Below are 19,523 nucleotides of genomic sequence, written 5' to 3'. Positions count from 1 at the left end.
CAACAACAAGGGATTTGATGACGCCACCCTGTGCCACTTGTTCAGCGAAACGCTGGATAGTGAGGCAATGAGTTGGTTTTTCGAGTGTCCGCCAGGGTCCATCGACTCATTCCACGCATTATCTCATGCTTTCCTCTCTCGATTCATCTTGTTGTCCGCCGGTCATCACAACACGAGCCAGTTGTTTGGCGTCAGACAGGGAGGGGACGAATCATTGAAGGCATTCGTCACAAGATGGCGAGCGGCAGCATCTCAGTGCCGCGATCTCGATAAAACAATGGCTTCGGCGGCTTTCAAGCAGGGACTCCTCAAGGGACCATTCCTATATCACCTCAACTACAATCATCCAAATGCGGCGTATGATCACCTTATGAGTGAGGCGGTCATTCATGCCCAGGCAGAGTTTATCACATATGGAGAAACCCCACCGCCACCAGCAACACCAACAAAGTCATCTCAACCCTCCTCCAGCCATCAAGAGACCGCCAGCAAAGCCCCCACTGCACCGCCAGCTGACAAGAAGAGGGAGTGGCAGCAGGGCGGTTACCAAAGCAAGAGGCAGAAAGACAACCACTACAAGGGCAACCGCCAATCCCAGGGGGACAATCGCAACAAGCAGACGGAATCCTCTCAGCGGTATGCAGTGTTCACCGTCCTCACAGCCTCGTACGAGGAGATTTACAATCAGTGCAAGGATCAGATACCACCGCCACCCTCGCCGAGATTCCCCAAAAAGGGTAAGCCAAGAAACACCGGCATGTGGTGCAAGTACCACGAGGACAGCGGTCACAATACCAACAGTTGCAACGCTCTCAAAACAACCATTGAGACCCTATACCGGGACGGCAAGATGGATCAATTCAAGGTGCGCCAACCGCCACCTGTGATTGCCAACATTGAGCCACTGGGCCGCATCAACACCATCGACGGCGGGGCTCCAATCACCAACATGTCTCACAGGGCAAGAAAGCGTTACGCACGCGCCAATCACCCAAAGGAAGTCTGTAACATCCGCTACGAGAGATCCACCAAACTCCCAAAGTCTGGTTGGGAGCCCATCACCTTCTCAGAGGAGGAGGAGCGAGGAGTGCATCTACCCCATGACGACCCATTCCTGATCGATGCCATTCTCGACAGATGGTCAGTAGGAAGAATCTTGGTGGATAGCGGATCTGCTGTCAATGTCATATTCAGCGGTTGTTACAACAACCTTAAGCGGAACAAGAAACTACTACAAGACCATGAGCCGTTGCTTAGCTTCTCCGGCGATATCACTCAGCCGCTGGGCTCTGACTACATGCGGTTAACCATCGGCTCCAGTCCATGTATGGCGGAGGTACATACCGAATTTATAATTGTGGACTGTTTCAGTTCGTATAACGCCATCATAGGACGGCCGACACTCAACAAGCTCAAATGCATCATCGCCGGATACATGCTTCTCATGAAGTTCCCCACACCCAACGGCACAGGCTGTGTCAGGGGAAGTCAGCAACTGGCACGAGAATGCTACTCTACCACCATTGCGCGGTCAACCCGCCGCCACGAAATCCTAACGGTAGGAAATCAGGCACCGCCACCGGATATCTTCGAGGATCCTAGGGATGAGGAGGAGAAATACGTAAGGAAGGAACCGGTCAATCCTGAAACATCGTTGAAGGTCATCAGCATCTCTGACGAGCACCCAGAGCGGACAGTCCGCATAGGAGCTCAGCTAGACCCAGAAGTAGCCGCAGAACTTACTCAATTCCTGCGGGACAACGCCGCCGTTTTCGCATGGTCATATGCGGACATGCCAGGTATCTCTCCCGAAATCATCACACACAAACTAACCATTAAGCCATCCTTCCATCCCATCAAGCAGAGGTGAAGGGCCTTCGACGAGGAGAAATACCGCGCCATAGGAGAAGAGGTCGCCAAACTCCAGGGCATTGGATTCATCCGCCAGGTAATCTATCCCCAATGGATCTCCAACCTGGTCATGGTCAAGAAGCCTAGCGGCAAGTGGCGGATGTGTGTCGACTTCAAAAATCTCAACAAGGCGTGCCCAAAGGACAGTTTCCCTCTCCCACGCATTGATCAGCTGGTTGACGCAACCGCCGGGCATGAACTCCTCAGCATGATGGACGCTTTCTCCGGTTACAATCAGATCAAGATGCATCCCAGCGATCAGGAGTGTACCACCTTCACCACCGACAAGGGCCTCTATTGCTACAATGTTATGCCTTTCGGTCTGAAGAACGCCGGAGCAACTTATCAGCGGCTGATGAATGCTATGTTCGCTGAACATTTGGGCAAGATAATCGAGGTCTACGTGGACGACATGTTGGTCAAGAGTATAAAAGCCAGCGGACACGTGGCAAACCTCAAGATCATAGTTACCATCCTCCTGGCCTATGGCATGCGCCTCAACCCAGAAAAATGCTTCTTTGGCGTCACCGCCAGCAAATTTCTGGGTTATATCGTCAGTGAACGAGGCATCGAGGCTAACCCGGACAAGGTGCAGGCCATACTCGACCTGGCAGACCCTGAGTATAAGGTACACGTCCAATGCCTCCAAGGCAAGTTAACCGCCCTCTCTCGATTCATCTCCAGGCTCACTGACAGGTGTGCCCCATTTTTCAAACTCCTCAAAACAACTCACAAGAAAGTCATCAACTGGAACCCAGAATGTCAGGCGGCGTTTCAGGGCTTGAAGGATTACCTGGCGGCAGTCCCACTACTCTCTATCCCTGTGCAAGGAGAGACACTGTTCATATACCTAGCGGTATCGGTATCAGCGGTGAGTTGCGCCATTGTCCGGCGGGAGGGACAGGACGAGCTCCCAGTTTTCTACGCCGGCAGGGGCATGAACGGGGCAGAAACAAGGTATCCACCCTTAGAACAGCTAGCTCTTGCACTCATCGTTGCCGCCAGGCGCCTCCGCCAGTATTTTCAAGCGCACACAATCCACGTGCTGACCAATCAACCACTGAGACAGGTAATGCAGAACCCTGAACATTCAGGGCGCCTCAGCAAGTGGGCCATCGAGCTCAGTGAATTTGACATAGACTACAAGCCAAGAACCGCCATGAAGGGTCAGGCGGTAGCGGACTTCATCGCCGAGCTCACTGAGCGCCAGCCCAGTCCCAGCACGGAGAATGAGCCCGGGACGGAAATGGTCACCGCTAAGGAGCCAGCTCCCCTACAATCAGATTGGAACCTGCATGTGGACGGCTCCGCCAGCGCCAAGGCCAGCGGCGCAGGAGTCATCCTCACAGGCCCTGGGGGGCTGAATGTGGAATACGCACTAAAATTCAACTTCAAAGCCTCCAACAACATGGCGGAATACGAAGCACTCATTGCCGGCCTACTCCTCGCCATCGATTCAGGGGCTGACAGCGTCAACATCTTTAGTGATTCCCAGTTGGTCGTTAATCAGGTCAATGACAGCTTCCAGGCCAAGGACCAACAGTTAGCGGCATACTTGGGGTACGTTAAGACACTCCTCAAGAAATTCAAATTTCATAACATCACACAAATCCCCAGGGAAAAGAACGCCAAGGCTGATTCACTGGCAAGGCTAGCAACCGCCCAGCCACATCAGAGTCCAGCGGACACAAGAGTGGAATGTCTTGACAAGCCAAGTATCACAAAAACCCTGGCGGAGATCTTCAACATTGAGGTCAATACCAGCTGGATGGACGAAGTCATCGAGTACAAGCGCAACGGCACATTGCCGGACGACAAGGTTAAGGCGCGACAACTCCAGCGGAGGGCAACCCGCTACAACATCCAGAACGGCAAGCTGTACCGCCAGGGATTCACCCATCCCAACCTCCGCTGCCTAACCCCAGAGGAGGGAAAGGTCGTTCTGGCAGCAATTCATAGCGGAGAATGCGGAAACCATTCAGGCGCCAGATCCTTAGCCAATCGCACAATGCGACAAGGCTATTTTTGGCCTACTCTCGGCGACGATGCCCGCCAGGTAGCAAGATCATGCCACAAGTGCCAACAATTTGCTGACATCCCGCATGCACCGGCGGAACCACTATCGGTCATCGTCGCCCCATGGATCCACTCAACTTGGGGCCTGGATCTGATGGGAAAATTTCAAACCGCCAAGGGCCAGTTCAAGTACATTATAGTGGCTATCGACTACGACAGCAAGTGGATAGAGGCGGAACCACTAACAGCAATAACTACCGCCAAGGTAATTCACTTCCTCTGGAAGAACATCTACTGCCGTTACGGTGTCCCACACACGATAATCACCGACAATGGCACACAATTCAACAACAAGGAGCTCATCTCTTTCACCGCCAACTTGGGTACTAAGATGAGTTTTGCATCTGTCGCCCACCCCAGACCAACGGTCAGGTCGAAGCAGCAAACAAGATAATCAAAAGGCTGCTGAAGAAAAAACTCGACAAAGCAAAGGGTCTATGGGCGGAGAAACTCCCGGAAGTTCTATGGGCCATCAGAACAACCCCAACTTCCGCAACAGGTGAAACTCCCTTCTGCATGATGTTCGGAACGGAGGCTGTCCTGCCCATTGAGGTCTCTCAACCTACCGCCAGAGTCGAGGGCTACCGCCCAGAGACCAACACTGACGGCATCAACCTGGACAAGGACCTCCTGGAGGAAAAGCGACACAGGGCCCACCTATGCAACCTGCAAAACAAGCAGCGGGTATCGCGTTTCTACAACTCCAGAGTCAAGGCCCGGAACCTCCAACTGGGGACTGGGTAATGAAGGAAGTCATTCCACCGCCAACAAAGCTTCGCCCAACTTGGGAAGGTCCATACAAAATTGTGGAAGTCGTTAGCCCAGGCACCTTCTACTTAATGGACAAGGACGGCGTCACAACGACCCACCCTTGGAATATCGAACACCTTCGGTATTATTACAAATAGTCATGCCGCTACCCAAGAGCATCTTGACTTAGCTAAATTTTTGTTCAATATTTAGCTAAGGGAAGCTACCCAACGGGTACTACCCCTCTTTTGTAAACGCTGATCAGTCAGCTATCAATGAAACGAGGAATTATTCAAACCATTGTTACCAAGTCTAGCACTGAGGGCAACTGGCAACGCCAGCAATCGTCAGCGGACCACGTCCGCTACGTGGTGCACTTGGACCAATTTTAATTCCTTTAATGTTTCATTGCTTGGCAAAAGAAAAATCTCTACGTCAAAACTCTAGCGGTACAAACACATCATGACAAACGTCAAACTCTGAAATTTCATTTCAGGGCTGGGACTCCCCACCCAAAATAGTTCATTATTACAGTGTAAAAAAAAAAAAAAAAAAAAAAAACCCTATGGAAGTCTCAGCTGGCTTCAGCGGTTGTCTTCGGCTTCTCCGGCTTCAACTGGCGGCGGCACGACCGATCGGCTCGCCTGATCGGACCCTCGAGCTGTCGGACTGGGAGTCTCCATTGTACCATCCGCCCGGGTGTGTGCCTCCAGAAATCCGGCACGTGACACCTCCGACGGGGTCTGCTGGGGAGTCTGCCGGGACCTTTCCGGCGGATGGGAGCCACTTTCCCCGCTTCCCGAATGGGTACCTGCCGCAGTGGGAGGCACGACTTCTGTCTCCGGCGGGACACCCTCGACCACCGGCACGTCGGGCTGTGACGCCTTTACAAAGTCAATGGCGCCCTTCCGCGTCAACATGTCTATATTTGCCCGGGCCCCAGACTTCGCCGCTTCGGTCAATGTCTTTTTATACTCCGCCGACATCTTGAACGCTTCAACGGCGGCGGCTGCAGAAGAACTCTGTTCATTTTTCAGGCGGTTGACCTCCCCGTCCAGCCGCTGCATCTCACCCAGTCTGGCGGCAGACTCCCGCTGCACAATGATGAGCTTCTTATCTTTAGCGGCTATCCGCTCCTGCAGCAATGCGATCTCCTGCTCCAACTGGGAGACGCGTTCATTCCTCTCCAGGTCCCGCCTTATGGCCGCATTAAGCTTGCCGCGGGCGTCCGCATAGTCACACTCCGCCTTGGCCAGCCCCTGCTCGGCCTCCGCCAATCTCTCCTTGGCCTCCGCCAGCTCCCTCTGGAGACCTCCGATCTCCCCCTGAGCTCTTCCTCAATCCGGGGCTGCTTAGACGCCGCCTCGAACATATCATGTAACCCCGCAGATATTTGACCAAACGCCGAGCTGAAGGGCGATTGGTCAATTGCCGTCGGGCGCGATATGCCCGCCAGACCCCCGAACCCCAGCCGCTCGCACAAATGGAAAAGGAACGCCCGCTCCCCTTCTGTCATGAATGGCGCATACTCGGCAAAGGAGTCCAGATCACTGACGGCTGCTGCCTCCCCCTCCGCCACTGCACCCTTCGACGCAGCTTCTCGAGCCTTCTTTTGTTGGCGGACTCCGATCACCACCTCTTCTTCCTCTTCCTCGACGGGGGAGTCAGGCTGCCGGCGTTTTTTCTCCAACGCCCGTTGTGTCCCAGCAGCGGTCCTCGTCACCCGCACCGGCGGCTCACCCCGGGACTCGGTGGCAGTCCCCGTCGGCTGCACCGTCTTCTTTTGAGGACCGCGCCGGGTGGTAGGCATCCGCTCCCGCGGCCTTGTACCAACATTCCCCCTCTCCCCACCACCCACTTGGGTGTCCGCCTGCACTACCGGCAGGCCATCCTCACCCAGATGGGAGTGGTGCGGCATCGGCAGCTCCACCGCAACCTCAGACTGGCTCAGCACCAGCGTCTCCGGGTTCACCACCGTCTGCTGGGCCGCCAACCCCTCGGCATACATAGCCTCCAGAAAATTTTCTATCTCGGCACGATCCATTGCTTTTTCGAAAGCGTCGCGACTAGATTTGTTACCGGGCGGGGTTTCTGAAAAGAAAAACACAAACACCCGTCAGTCCGGATCAAAAAAAAAAAAAAAAAAAAAAAAAAAAAAAAAATGATGAGGTGTGGCGGAGTGGCTCTCACCAATAGAGCGAGTTAGCCCCAGGTCAACCAGCAATTCCCAACCGGTCAGAAGACGGAAGTCAAGCAAATTGCGGTTCCGCCAGCAGCCGCGGATCCTCGCCACGCGACACTCCTCTTCGCGCGTCAGAATATACCTTAGTCCCGCTGCACAAACACAATAATCATTAGCAAAAACCGCAGGTTTGCAAAAGTTTGAAACCGCCAGTTAGTTTTAGCGGAAACCAGTTGCCAACCTCGGATGGGCTGGAATTCCGACTTAGTCTTAAACGTCGGCCCCTCCACATTCGACCTAGTATGGTACTCCCAGCCGTCTGTGGCGACGCAGAAGGTCCCCCGCCAGTAGGACATTGAGTCCCTTAAGTTCTCAATCAACTTGGGCGCTCCCTGGCGGCGGCTTAGGTTCACGCACCCTCTGCAACCTCGGCGCTTCACATACACTAGCTCGTAGAAGTGAAGCACTTCCGCCACGGTAGGCCCCTCGCACCCCGACAAGCGCCACAGGGAGTTCATCGCCAACAGCAACCGCCACATGTTGGGACAGATCTGCCCAAAGGCAAGCCCAAACTCGCACACAAGAATTTGGAGATTGGGCACTAGCGGGAATGTCACTCCTTGGCGGAATATGGCCTCGTGCACGGCAGCACATCCCGCTGGGAGCATCGAGGCCTTCTCATCCGCTGTCGGGGGGCGCAGCTTCACCGAGCCCGGCAACCGGAACGTCCGCTTCATCCGGTTAACAGCGGCGGCATCCATCCGCCCACCTGCCTCGTCGACGGCGGTGCCATCTGAGAGGTACCACGCCGACTCGACATTTTGGCCCGGCGCTTCCCCTTCGCCAGCGGAGCCGCTAGCAGCGCTATTGCTCGCCAAGCACTCGTCACGCCTAGCCAACTCACCCGCCCTAGAGCTCTCTGGACGCGAGCCACGATCCATAGCTATTTCCCAGGGGATGGTCCGAAGTGGCTCAACTTCAAGCGGTTCTGGCAGTGAGGTTCCTGCATGGGCAGACGGACGCAACGAGTCAATAAAGGTCATATCCGCCACGCTGAACGACACGTCAGACCCGGAATCCTCACTGCTCGAAATATCTATGACGTTGGCCATCCCAAACCCTAAAACCCACATCAGTTAGCACAAATACAGATCTAACCTACTCTCACATCAGATACAGCCAAAGATGCCAAGAACAACTACCCACAAAAATACCAAAACAAAAACAACCGCACGCTCAACCCAGATTAGACCGTCTAGCAAAACCCAAAACCCCATCTTTCTGTCAAACACCATAACCTCCCTCAAATCTCTCCCTACACCCTCCGAAAACAGCACAGAGGCAATATCATACCATTAACAGAAATACCAAAACCCAGAAACCACCATTGCAGATTCAATGAAACAGGAAGAGGATCCGAAATACCAACCTCACGTCGAAGACTTTGGAGTGCAGTTCGTCTTCACTAACAGTTTTCGTCCTCTCCAGTCCGACTACTCCACGCAGGCCCGGAGATCTCCTTCGCAATTCGCAGGCGAACAAGGCTCGAAGCAGGCAACTCAGATTTGAAGATTTTCCAGAAATGTCGAAACTCGCTCAGTTCCCCCCTTTTTATGTCAACATCAAATAATCCTGAGCCGTCCGCTACAAAACTACATCACGTACCAACCGTACACGTGTCCCACGTCTTCATTAACTCCCTGGATTAACCGAGGCGTCGCCTCGGTTACGAGATCCATCATTACTCGCATTAATGACGAGAAGACGGCTAGGCTTAGGAGGCAAGCCTCCAGACGCTAACCCTCTCAGAGTTAGCCACGTGTCCACCGTCATCATTCTTTGGCTTCCAAGGGAAGTCACCACCTGACAAGTAAACCCCCCAACCATGGCAAGTCTCCGCTGAGCGAAAACCCCGCCCAGCGGATCCATCCTCACTTGTCATCTCCCAAGTGACGGAGTCTCCGCTGAGCGAAACCCCGCCAGCGGATCCTCACTTGTCATCTCCCAAGTGACGGAGTCTCCGCTGAGCGAAACCCCGCCAGCGGATCCTCACTTGTCATCTCCCAAGTGACGGAGTCTCCGCTGAGCGAAACCCCGCCCAGCGGATCCATCTCACTTGTCATCTCCCAAGTGACGGAGTCTCCGCTGAGCGAAACCCCGCCAGCGGATCCTCACTTGTCATCTCCCAAGTGACGGAGTCTCCGCTGAGCGAAACCCCGCCAGCGGATCCTCACTTGTCATCTCCCAAGTGACGGAGTCTCCGCTGAGCGAAACCCCGCCAGCGGATCCTCACTTGTCATCTCCCAAGTGACGGAGTCTCCACTGAGCGAAACCCCGCCAGCGGATCCTCACTTGTCATCTCCCAAGTGACGGAGTCTCCGCTGAGCGAAACCCCGCCAGCGGATCCTCACTTGTCATCTCCCAAGTGACGGAGTCTCCGCTGAGCGAAACCCCGCCAGCGGATCCTCACTTGCATCTCCCAAGTGACGGAGTCTCCGCTGAGCGAAACCCCGTCAGCGGATCCTCACTTGCATCTCCCAAGTGACGGAGTCTCCGCTGAGCGAAACCCCGCCAGCGGATCCTCACTTGTCATCTTCCAAGTGACGGAGTCTCCGCTGAGCGAAACCCCGCCGGCGGAGCTTCTCTCCTCATTTGGCAAACGGGGCGTCCTCCGCTACACAGCGCACCGCTGGCTGACCCCATTTCTCATCTGACAAGCTGCGTACTTTATTCAGCGCAACACCGCTCAATAAAATACCAAGCACGTCTACTTGACGCTGCTTCCTGCTACATCTAGCGGGGGACTTCCACCAGCGGCGGATCCCGAGGCCACGCCTCTCTGACAACGCCGCCACGCGGAGTTACGGTCAGAATGTCCCTACGGGACACGGGGACTAGTCAACAGTCTACGACAGCCCTGATCAGGTACGTTGACCCCCGTCACCTGGGTGCTAAGATTGGGCTCGCAACCCAACACCCTCTGCTCCGTGCAGCTCCCCTCAACAAACAATAACAACGACCATCCGGAGGTCCATCTTAGCCGGGGAGTGGGGGACTCCCTGGGGGGCCTAGCAGGGGCCCACCCGAAAGGGCACAAAGCGTTTGCTCAGTAAATCCATGGTTGACAACGCACTGACGCTAATTATGCTTCTGCAAAGTCTAGCGGGAGAAACGCTTCAAACCGCCGATCAACTCCCCAACCAAGATTGCCCTCCTTGACTGGGGATTTGGGGACTTGTACATGCATGTCCATTTGCAAGCATAATTAGCTATAATGAGCCACGCTCATGGTACCACCGGGGTACCAACGCCCACCATATGAGTGACTGACGTAAAGACAGTTAGCCGGGTTACCGCCTGAGCCCCGGATCAACCCCAAAGCACCGCCGACGCGCCGCCACGCGCCGTGTCAAGATGGCATCAGAAGCTACTGAAACTGGGAACTGAAGCACCATCAGTCCCACATCGAAAACAAGGAGAAGATCATCCTCTTCCTCACCTATAAAAGGTCCTCTCCTCTCTCCTCATTTATTACGCATTCAATACTTACCTACTGTTACTTTGTCAACATAAATACATTGACTAACTTAGGCATCGGAGAGTTGAAGACCGCCCGGCGCGGTCTCCCTCTGACGCCCATTGTATTTATTTGACAGGTAACGGGAACCATTCACAACAAAGGTATCGATCCGCCTGCCGGATCAGCGTTAACTAAGGTCCAGCTACCGCTAGACTTTTAGACATCAACACTTTGTTTTAGATTTTTGGGTTTGTTCCATTCGCTGGGTTTTGCTTTGAAGTGGGGAGTAATCCGTGCTTCGAAATGGTCTTGGTTTTGCATGAATTTCTGGGTATTGGCTTGAATTTATGGGTTTTTCTGGGTTTTGGCTTGAATTTCTGGGTTTTTCTGGGTTTTGGCTTGAATTCATGGGTTTTTCTAGGTTTTGGCTTGAATTTCTGGGTTTCGGTTAGGCTAACCCTTGTGCTTCTGGTTCCAGATAGCGAGATTTGAGGTCCCCGGTACCATAGTTAGGATGGAATCAGAAGCCAGGGGTGGGGATACGGGATCGTCGTACCAGTCTTCTGCCAGGCAAGCTGAAGTGGACATCGACCGGTACTTAGGCCGAGTAGATCAATTAGCAGAGAACACGGGATCCTCGACTGGGGTGTTCTCGGAGAGTTGTGAGGAGTCCGACGAGGGTGAGAGCGAGGGTGGATCTGCGCAGGCCCCGGTAGTCACAGTGGCCATTCCGGAGGGCATACCGAAGCCGAGGTATACACTTGCGGATGGGACCGTATGCGACGAGCCCGGGAGAAGTATGACGATGAAGGAGATCATCAATATGCGACTGAAGTGGGGGATACCGGACGCGGTTGAGCTTAGGCCTCTCAGGGATGGAGAGATGGCCGCGAATCCTACCCCGGGGTGGGTGGCGCTGCACGAGAATCAGTTCCACCAAGGGTTATCGCTACCGCTGCCCCGGTGCCTACAGTATCTGCTGCAGATGCTGAACCTGTCACCGGGGCAGCTGACGTCGAATGCCATTCGCCAAATATATAGTATGATGGCGATGTGGGACTTGTGCCAACAAGGGTGGCCCTCCATAAACGAATTCCGCGCGGTACATCGGGTACTGTACTCAAGGAAGCAGTCTTGTGCGGGTACGGTTACATTTGCCGCTAGGGATTACGAACCACTAGGTACCGACATGCCTTCCTCGATGAGCAAAAGGTGGACGAACAAAGTGTTCCTAGCTGGGGGGCGGTGCCAAATTAAGAATAAGAAGTGGCAGCTGACCGGTACTTTCCAAGCTATCGGGGACCAGTCCTATACTCTATCCGAAGTAGAAAGGAAGAGCATAGCCCGGGTATATGCTGTTTGGTCAGAGAGAGAGAAAAGCTCTAATAGATTCATCCGTCACTCGATACTTTATAGGCTAGGGCTAGGGTGGCTCCCCGGTAAGGGATTATATATAATATTTTGTGTCAAACTTCTTTATGTACGTTCAACTAATCTTTGAACTGATTGCAGTGAAAGCGCCGAAGAGGAAACCCCGGAAAGGCAAGGAGGAGGACAGGATGGATGATGCCCAATTGATGGATATGCTGATGGGCCAGGGGGAAGACGCCCTTCACATCGATGTTGACCTAGGGTCGAAAGGTACAAGTCGGTCAATCGAAGAAACCCTTCTGGAGATCATCGATAAGGGATATGGTGAACTTGACCCCGACGCTCCCGTGACCCACGTCGCTCAGCCCTCCATGGCCGACGTTATCACGATAGATGACACCGGGACGGGAAAGGTACCGGTCTCCGTGCCTATTTCCTCTCGTTCCACTGGGAGCGATGAGGCATTGCTTCCTGGTAAGAAGAAGAGATCCTATAGGCATCGGCATCGAAGTGATAAGGAGGTGACGTACACTGGCCGGGATGTCCAAGGTTTTGGTGCGAAGAGGCAGAAGAAAGATAACCCGGGACCAGAGTCGTTGCCTTCGCTTGGCTTGCTATCTCCCGCGATTCCAGTAATCCCCAAGAAGCCCATCAAGCAGCTGCTGAGCGAGTACGGGGTTGCCGATGAAAAGTTCGTGCGGTCCATGCTTGGTGACCTGAAGGATATCGACCTAGACCGGGTTCGGGCCAAGGATTATACGCCTCTGGAGAATCGCCGTCTTGCCCGGGAATCCATGATGCGGGTACGTCTTGTTTCATTTTCTGCAAACGATTTTTATTGTTATATACGTTTTAATTGGTGTTTTTGCAGGCACTCTTCAATGTGTACGCCATTGACGCCAGCGAGGAAGATACTCATCTGAAGGAAGAGGTTAGCAATCTCTCCGGGCAGGTGAAGTATCTTCACGGCGAGAAGGCCAAGCTGGAGAAGCAGCGGGACTCATTGAAGGTTAAGATGGCTGCCGCTAAGCAGCGGATCGCGGAGCTTGAGAGTGAAATCTCTGAGGCGCGGGAAGAGGTAAAAAACGCCCGGGACTCTGAGAAAAGAGCTGCATAGTCTGCCGTGTCATGGAAGGAGAAGGCAGACCACCTGGAGGATCGCCTTCCTGTGGAGAGGCACGAGGCCGTGGAGGAGTACAAGTCCTCAGAAGAGCTTATCGCTATGCTGGCTGCTGCCCAAGATAAGGCTGTTATCATGAAATTCAAGGAGTGGGTGGCGGCCGGGTATTTAGATGAAGCTAAATTCAGGCGGGGTCTCCTGGAGAAAAAGAAGAAAGATCGGGAGGCGGCGGCCAAGTCTGGTGCCGAAGGGTCCCAGAGTACCGATGGCGAGCGGTTGTAAATAAAATTCTCTTTTTTTTTTTATTATCCGTTTGAGCAATTGTCTAATTCTGTCTGGTAGTCCAGGCTTTTTGTGAATGGGAACATCCTGAATTTGAATGGGAATTGGAAAGGAATTAAAATTTCTAGGATTTTCGTACCCTTAAGCATTTGTTTGCATCACTTATTACCGGAATAGAGTAACTGACAATAGCTATGTCCGGGAATGTCCGGGGTAGGTAAAAAAATGCTAGAAATGGTCTGAATAATTCATTTTTCCATTCAAATACCACACGGTGGTTAAATACAGAATGAGTGCCCGATGGGTAGCTTGCCATAGCTGTATGTTCAAAAAGCAAAAGCTAGAACAAGATGCTCCCGGAGCTACTTGTAGTAATACCGCAGGCGCTGGGTATTCCATGGATGCCTGGAAATGACCCCGTTCATGTCCCGGATGAAAAAGGTTGCGGGACCTACCTCTTCAATGATCTCGTAAGGGCCTGTCCAGGATGGATCCAGTCCCCGGGGCTCTGGTTAGACTTGCTTCATGACCCAGTCCCCCAATTTTAATGTCCGGGACTGTACCTTGGCATCGTAGTAACGAGCTATCCTCCGCTTGTTTGCCAAGTTATGCATGTGTGCCACATCTCTTCGTTCCTCGAGTAAATCAGCATTGAGGTGTAGGCCTTGTGAGTTGGTACCCGCATCGAAGTATTCGATCCGGGGACTCTGGATTTGTGTTTCAATAGGGAGTACTGCTTCTGATCCAAAAACCATGCAGAAAGGGGTCTCTCCGGTAGCCTCCGTTGCCGTGGTCCTGATAGCCCACAACACCTCCGGGAGTTTAGCAGCCCAAAGACCCTTGGCTTCGTCAAGCTTCTTTTTCAGTATTTTCTTGATTATCTTGTTGACAGCTTCGACCTGACCGTTGGTCTGGGGGTGAGTCGCGGAAGCATAGAGGATCCTAGTGCCTAGGTTCTGTGTGTAAGCCCTCAACTCGTCATTGTCAAACTGGGTACCATTGTCCGTGACTATGGTATCCGGGACTCCAAACCTGCAGTAAATGTTCTTCCATAGGAAGCTTTTGACCTTTTCCGTGGTGATGGCGACGAGAGGTTCTGCCTCCACCCACTTTGTTTGGTAGTCCACGACAACAATGGCGTATTTGAACTGTCCCATTGCTGTGGGAAGTTTACCATCAAGTCCAAACCCCACTGACAGAACGGCCATGGTGCAAGGAGGATGGAAAGGGTGATGGGCGGTGCCCTTGGGATATTTGCATACATTTGGCATTTGTGGCAAGAACTAGATATTGTTTGGGCCAGGGCCGACATGGTTGGCCAGAAATATCCTGCCCTTAGGGTCTTGTGCGCAAGAGATCGGGCTCCGGCATGGTTACCACATACACCAGCGTGAATGTCCTTCATTATTTTGTGATCTTCCTCCGGTGTTACACACTTCAGGTTGGGAAAGCAATGCCCCCTTTTGTACAGTTTGCCATTCATGATCGTGTATCGAGCTGACCTTTGCTGTAGTCTTCTGGCCTCGACCTTATCATCCGGTGTTAGGCCGTCGACCATGTATTTCAAAATTGGGTCCATCCATGAAGCTGTGTGATCCACCACAAATATTTCTGACACCGTTTTAGAAGTGCTAGGGCTAGCGAGTATTTCGACCTTGGTGGCCCCATAGGTAAGGTTTGGAGAAGTTGATGCGAGCTTTGCAAGGGCGTCTGCCTTGTCGTTTTCTGCCCTCGGTATTTGGGTAAAAATGTAGGAGGTAAACCTCTGAACTAATGCCCGGGCCAAGGCCTGGTAGGAGGACATGTGGGGCTCCTTTGCCTCGAAGTTACCGCTGACCTGGTTTACGACTAACTGAGAATCACTGAAGATACTAAGGTGCGGCACCCCTAGCTCCCGGGCGATCTGCAGACCTGCTATAAGTGCCTCGTACTCTGCTGCATTGTTGGATGCTTTGAAGGCAAATTTGACGGCGTACTCGTAGACTTGCTCGTCCGGGCTAATTAGCAAGATACCGGCTCCGCTGGTTTTCTTGTTGGATGCTCCATCAACGTATAATCGCCAAGTGCTTGGCGGAGGTGGATATGCGGCTAGTGGTTCAGGTGATTCCTGGTTTGGGTTATTGGAAGGGATTGATTCTGAAATAAAATCTGCCGCTGCCTGGCCTTTGATGGCTGTCCGGGGCTGGTACTTGATATCGAACTCCCCCAGCTCGATGGCCCATTTAATTAACTTGCCCGATACCTCTGGTTTTTGTAAAACCTGCCTCAATGGGTGATTAGTGAAAACGGTGATCGAGTGTGCCTGGAAGTAATGTCTGAGCTTCCGGGCTGATACCAGGAGAGCCAGTGCCACTCTTTCAATGTCCGGGTACCTGGATTCTGCCCTAGTGTAACGTTTTCCATCGTAGTACACTGGGTACTCACAATCGGAGTCCTTCCTAATCAGGACTGAGCTCACAGCCGTTGACGATGCCGCCAGATATACGTAGAGCATCTCTCCGGGAACAGGTTTGTAGAGTAGAGGTACCTCTGACAAGTATGACTTCAAGCCGAGGAAAGCAGCCTCGTGCTCCGCTGTCCAGGCTATCATCTCGACGTGCTGGGTTTTTAGCAATTTGAAGAAAGGAGTACACTTGTCCGTCAGCCTGGAGATGAATCTTGACAGGGCGGCCACTTTGCCTACAAGAGATTGGACCTCGTTCCTGTAGGTTGGGGACACCATGTCTAATATAGCCTGCACCTTCTCTGGATTGGCCTCAATTCCCCTGTGGCTAATGATGTACTCGAGAAACTTTCCTACCTCGACCCCGAAGATGCACTTCTGTGGTTTAAGCCGCATCCCATTGCGCAATATGATGGTAAAGACGATTGACAAGTTGGCTACATGATCCTCCGGAGTTAAACTTTTTACCAGCATGTCGTCCACGTAGACCTCCATGATAGTACCGATAACCTCCTCAAACATGGCGTTGACAAGTCGCTGATAAGTGGCACCTGCGTTCTTTAACCCGAAAGGCATGACCTGGTAGCAATAGAGACCTTTGTCTGTGGTAAAGGCAGTGTGCTCCTCGTCTGTCGGGTTCATTCGAATTTGGTTGTACCCACTGAATGCATCCATGAAACTGAGTAACCGGTACCCAGCAGTGGAGTCGATTAATTGATCAATTCGCGGGAGCGGGAAGCTATCCTTAGGGCATGCCCGATTGAGGTTTGTGTAGTCCACACACATGCGCCATGATCCCGAGGATTTCTTTGGTACCATTACCACGTTGGCTAACCACCGGGGGTATGTTACTTCCCTGATAAAGTTGATGGCGATCAGCTTCTTTACCTCAACCTGGATAGCCCGGTACTTATCGTGTGTGAAGGCCCTTCGCTTTTGTCTTACTGGTGTTGAGTAAGGAACAATACTAAGATTGTGCGTGGCTATCTCTGGCGGTATACCGGGCATGTCCTCATAGGACCAGGGGAATGCAGATGTGTTAGATCGGAGAAACGAGATCAATCCTTCCATGACAACCGGAGACAGCCTTGTACCAATCCTAACAGTCCTGTCCGGGAACTGCTTTGATAGGACCACCTCTTCAATGTCCTCTACGGCACCAGGCCGTTCTTCGTCAGAGTCGGTATCGGCTCTGGGATCCTCGTACCTGTCCAGCAGAGGGTTAGTAGCTACGTGCAACATTTCAGACTTTCTCTTACCGCGTGATACAGTTAGAGAATAGCACTTCCTCGCGGCGGCCTGATCACCCCGGATCGTAGCAGTGCCGGCCGGGGTTGGTACTTTCATCATCAACATGTGACCTGCTATGAAGGTTTTCAGACGCCAGAGTGCCGGACGGCCCAGGATAGCATTGTAGGATGATACGCAGTCCACTACGATGAACTATGTTTTGATGGTTGAACTATTCGGACTTTCGCCTATCGTGATCGATAGGTAATCTGATCCGAGTGGTTGGACGATATCTCCTAAAAAACTAATGAGGGGCTCATTATCCTGTGAGAGCTTGGACCTTCCTCTGTTCAAAGCTTTGTATGCATCGCGAAATAATACGCTAACTGAGGCCCTGGTGTCCACGAGCACCCGGGACATTATATAATGGTCCATTTGGAGCGTGATTAGGAAGGGATCATCATTGGGCATCCTTAGGTCGGCCTCCTCCTCCTGCAGGAATGTCACCGATGTCCATTCGGTGCCACCGTCTTGCTGCGGAGCCTTGTGGAAGTTGAAAACTTCCGGACGGCCGAAACTAGAATTTCGTTTCCTCCCCTAGGGGGGCAACTCTTTCGGGCCCCCACCGTGGATCGTGAAGATCTGGCCGTACACTTCTACAGCTCCTATCTCCTTAGCAGGTAGGTATCGTTGAAGCTTGCCCCTCTGGATGAGGAACTCGATTGTATTTTTTAAAGCAACGCAGAGATTGGTATTATGTCTGGCATCCTCATGATAAGTGCAGAACTTTCCGGTATCCTGCTGGGTAAGTTTACTCGTCGGGAATTTCCTTAGGGCTGGTCCCGGTATCTTATCCTTGTTTTCATTCCAAATAGTCTCGTATGAAGCGTTGAGGATTGTGAACACCTCATACCGGGGTGGTGGTGGTGTCCGTGGGGCCTGCTGTGCCCTCGGCTCCCGGTGAGGGTGGGTGGTCCCGTAACTGTTTGACCTGGACGAGGACTCTTTGCTTCTTTTGTTCGAGGTATGGGGTGACCTATCATGGCTATGGACCCACTCCCTCTTTCGTGTTTCATCCCTAACAGTCGAGGTCGGTGAGGAGAATCTTAGCTCCGGCCTGGGGTTGTCCCCGTAAGTCTCGAATTCGGCCTGAGCGTGTCTGATGGCAGTGACCATCAGCTAGTCGTAGCTAGCTGGAGGATTATGGTTGATCCCATAGAGAAATTCTCCGCGCCTTAAGCCCCTCCTGAAAGCCAGCTCAGCCAGTTCCTTATTAAGGTCCCGGCACTTAGCGGTAGCCGCTTGCCATCGATTTACAAAAGACTTCAAAGTTTCATCTTCTCCCTGCTGGACTTTTAACAGGCCCTTTGGTGTGTGTATCCCATCGGTGCGTAAGATGAATCGAGCGACAAATTTATCAGCCAGCTCCTTAAAATTCCCTACAGAACCGACCGGCAGTTCGTAGAACCAACTCAAAGCCTCCCCTGACAAGGTCTCCTGGAACATATTACAACACACTTCATCCGTATATCCCTTGGCGCTTGTTTGTGATTGGAAAGCCTGGAGATGCTGGTAGGGGTCTCCAACTCCCGTATAGTCAATCTTCAGTGGTTTCGATGTATTCGCTCGAATGGCTCCTCTAACCTGTTGGGTGAAAGGGCCCGGGCGGTCCTCGTAAGTCGTCATAGCTCTCCAGGTGTCTCTATTTTCTGTGGCCTGTACCCTTGCCTGCAGGGCATGTAAAGAGTCGCTCATTTGCACTAGTAATGCCGTGTTAGCATCAGTTACCGTGTGGGATATTGTGAACTGGCTGTGGTAACAGTGGTGGTGGCAGATGCCTCAAGTTTTCCGGGAATAAGTCTACTGGTATTTGGATTATCCGTTGACCGCCTTCCGCAGAAGGTGCTGGGGCGGTGCTAGGGCCTCCTGTTGTCGGTGCAGTGTTCACACCTGTTGCTAGCGAGGATGCTCTAGCCAGGGCCTGGGTGAGTGCCTCGTTGTGCTGGTGCCTCCTATCCAGTGCTCGGGCCAGCGCTGTGTTTTCATCTTCCAAATCCTGCATTCTCTGTTGTGCAAGGCGGTTTATTTCCCTATCGGTACTCCTTTATTCCTGATCCATCCTGGATTGTTCCCTGAAGGCTGCGATCTCAGCTCGCATAGAATCCATCTCCGATACCGGAGTCACTTCTTCCGGGACTATGGGGTCCAAGGATCCGAGACCATGCATTGATCCTTGAACACTTGGCGCTTCTGCTGAAGAAGTTCTCAGAGTGAATATCAGTGCCCGGGCGACACTTCTACCCTCTCCTGCCACTTCTGGCTCATCCATGATACGAGCCCCTACCTGGCGCGCCAATGTTTCTGGTGGCTTTCTCTGGCGGTACCTCACACAGAATGCTATACCGTCTGGGGTACCGATCCAACTCCTAAATCCTGTATCAAGAACACAACGTTAGAGGGGTAAACCGTACCGGACGGTTTACACCTCTCCGATGCCTGAGTGAGAAACTAATAGATGTGTATCAAGTAAATAGTGGACAAAGGAGTTATTACCCGTAAAAGGTGGTTATGCTAATGTCTTTATACTCCGAGCATGGGAAAGGAGTTTCCCCTAGCTTCGATGTGGGACACAGGTTGT

General features: G+C 52.7%; 1 protein-coding gene across 1 annotated transcript; it reads right to left on the bottom strand.

Moving 5' to 3' along the window:
- Positions 1-14,221: 14,221 nt before the first annotated feature.
- LOC112169436 lies at positions 14,222-17,011 on the bottom strand. The gene is made up of 3 exons (XM_024306461.1): positions 16,478-17,011; positions 15,896-16,234; positions 14,222-15,811 (listed from the first exon to the last, which is right to left on the bottom strand). The coding sequence occupies exons 1-3, from the start codon at positions 17,009-17,011 to the stop codon at positions 14,222-14,224; spliced, it is 2,463 nt and encodes an 820-aa protein (XP_024162229.1).
- Positions 17,012-19,523: the final 2,512 nt, after the last annotated feature.

Source organism: Rosa chinensis, chromosome 1 (assembly GCF_002994745.2).
Source record: "Rosa chinensis cultivar Old Blush chromosome 1, RchiOBHm-V2, whole genome shotgun sequence".
In the NCBI taxonomy this organism is placed as follows: Eukaryota; Viridiplantae; Streptophyta; class Magnoliopsida; order Rosales; family Rosaceae; genus Rosa; species Rosa chinensis.
This window is presented reverse-complemented; position numbering and strand designations above follow the sequence as displayed.

What these genes read in the sequence shown, in the direction of transcription:
- LOC112169436 (XM_024306461.1), bottom strand. Translation starts at nt 17,011, where the DNA reads ATGTTGATGATGAAAGTACCAACCCCGGCCGGCACTGCTACGATCCGG. An exon ending in CCCGGTGGTTAGCCAACGTG is followed by an intron (nt 16,235 to 16,477) that starts GTAATGGTACCA and finishes TATTGCTACCAG; the next exon opens with GTCATGCCTTTCGGGTTAAA. An exon ending in GGAACGAGGTCCAATCTCTT is followed by an intron (nt 15,812 to 15,895) that starts GTAGGCAAAGTG and finishes CTAAAAACCCAG; the next exon opens with CACGTCGAGATGATAGCCTG.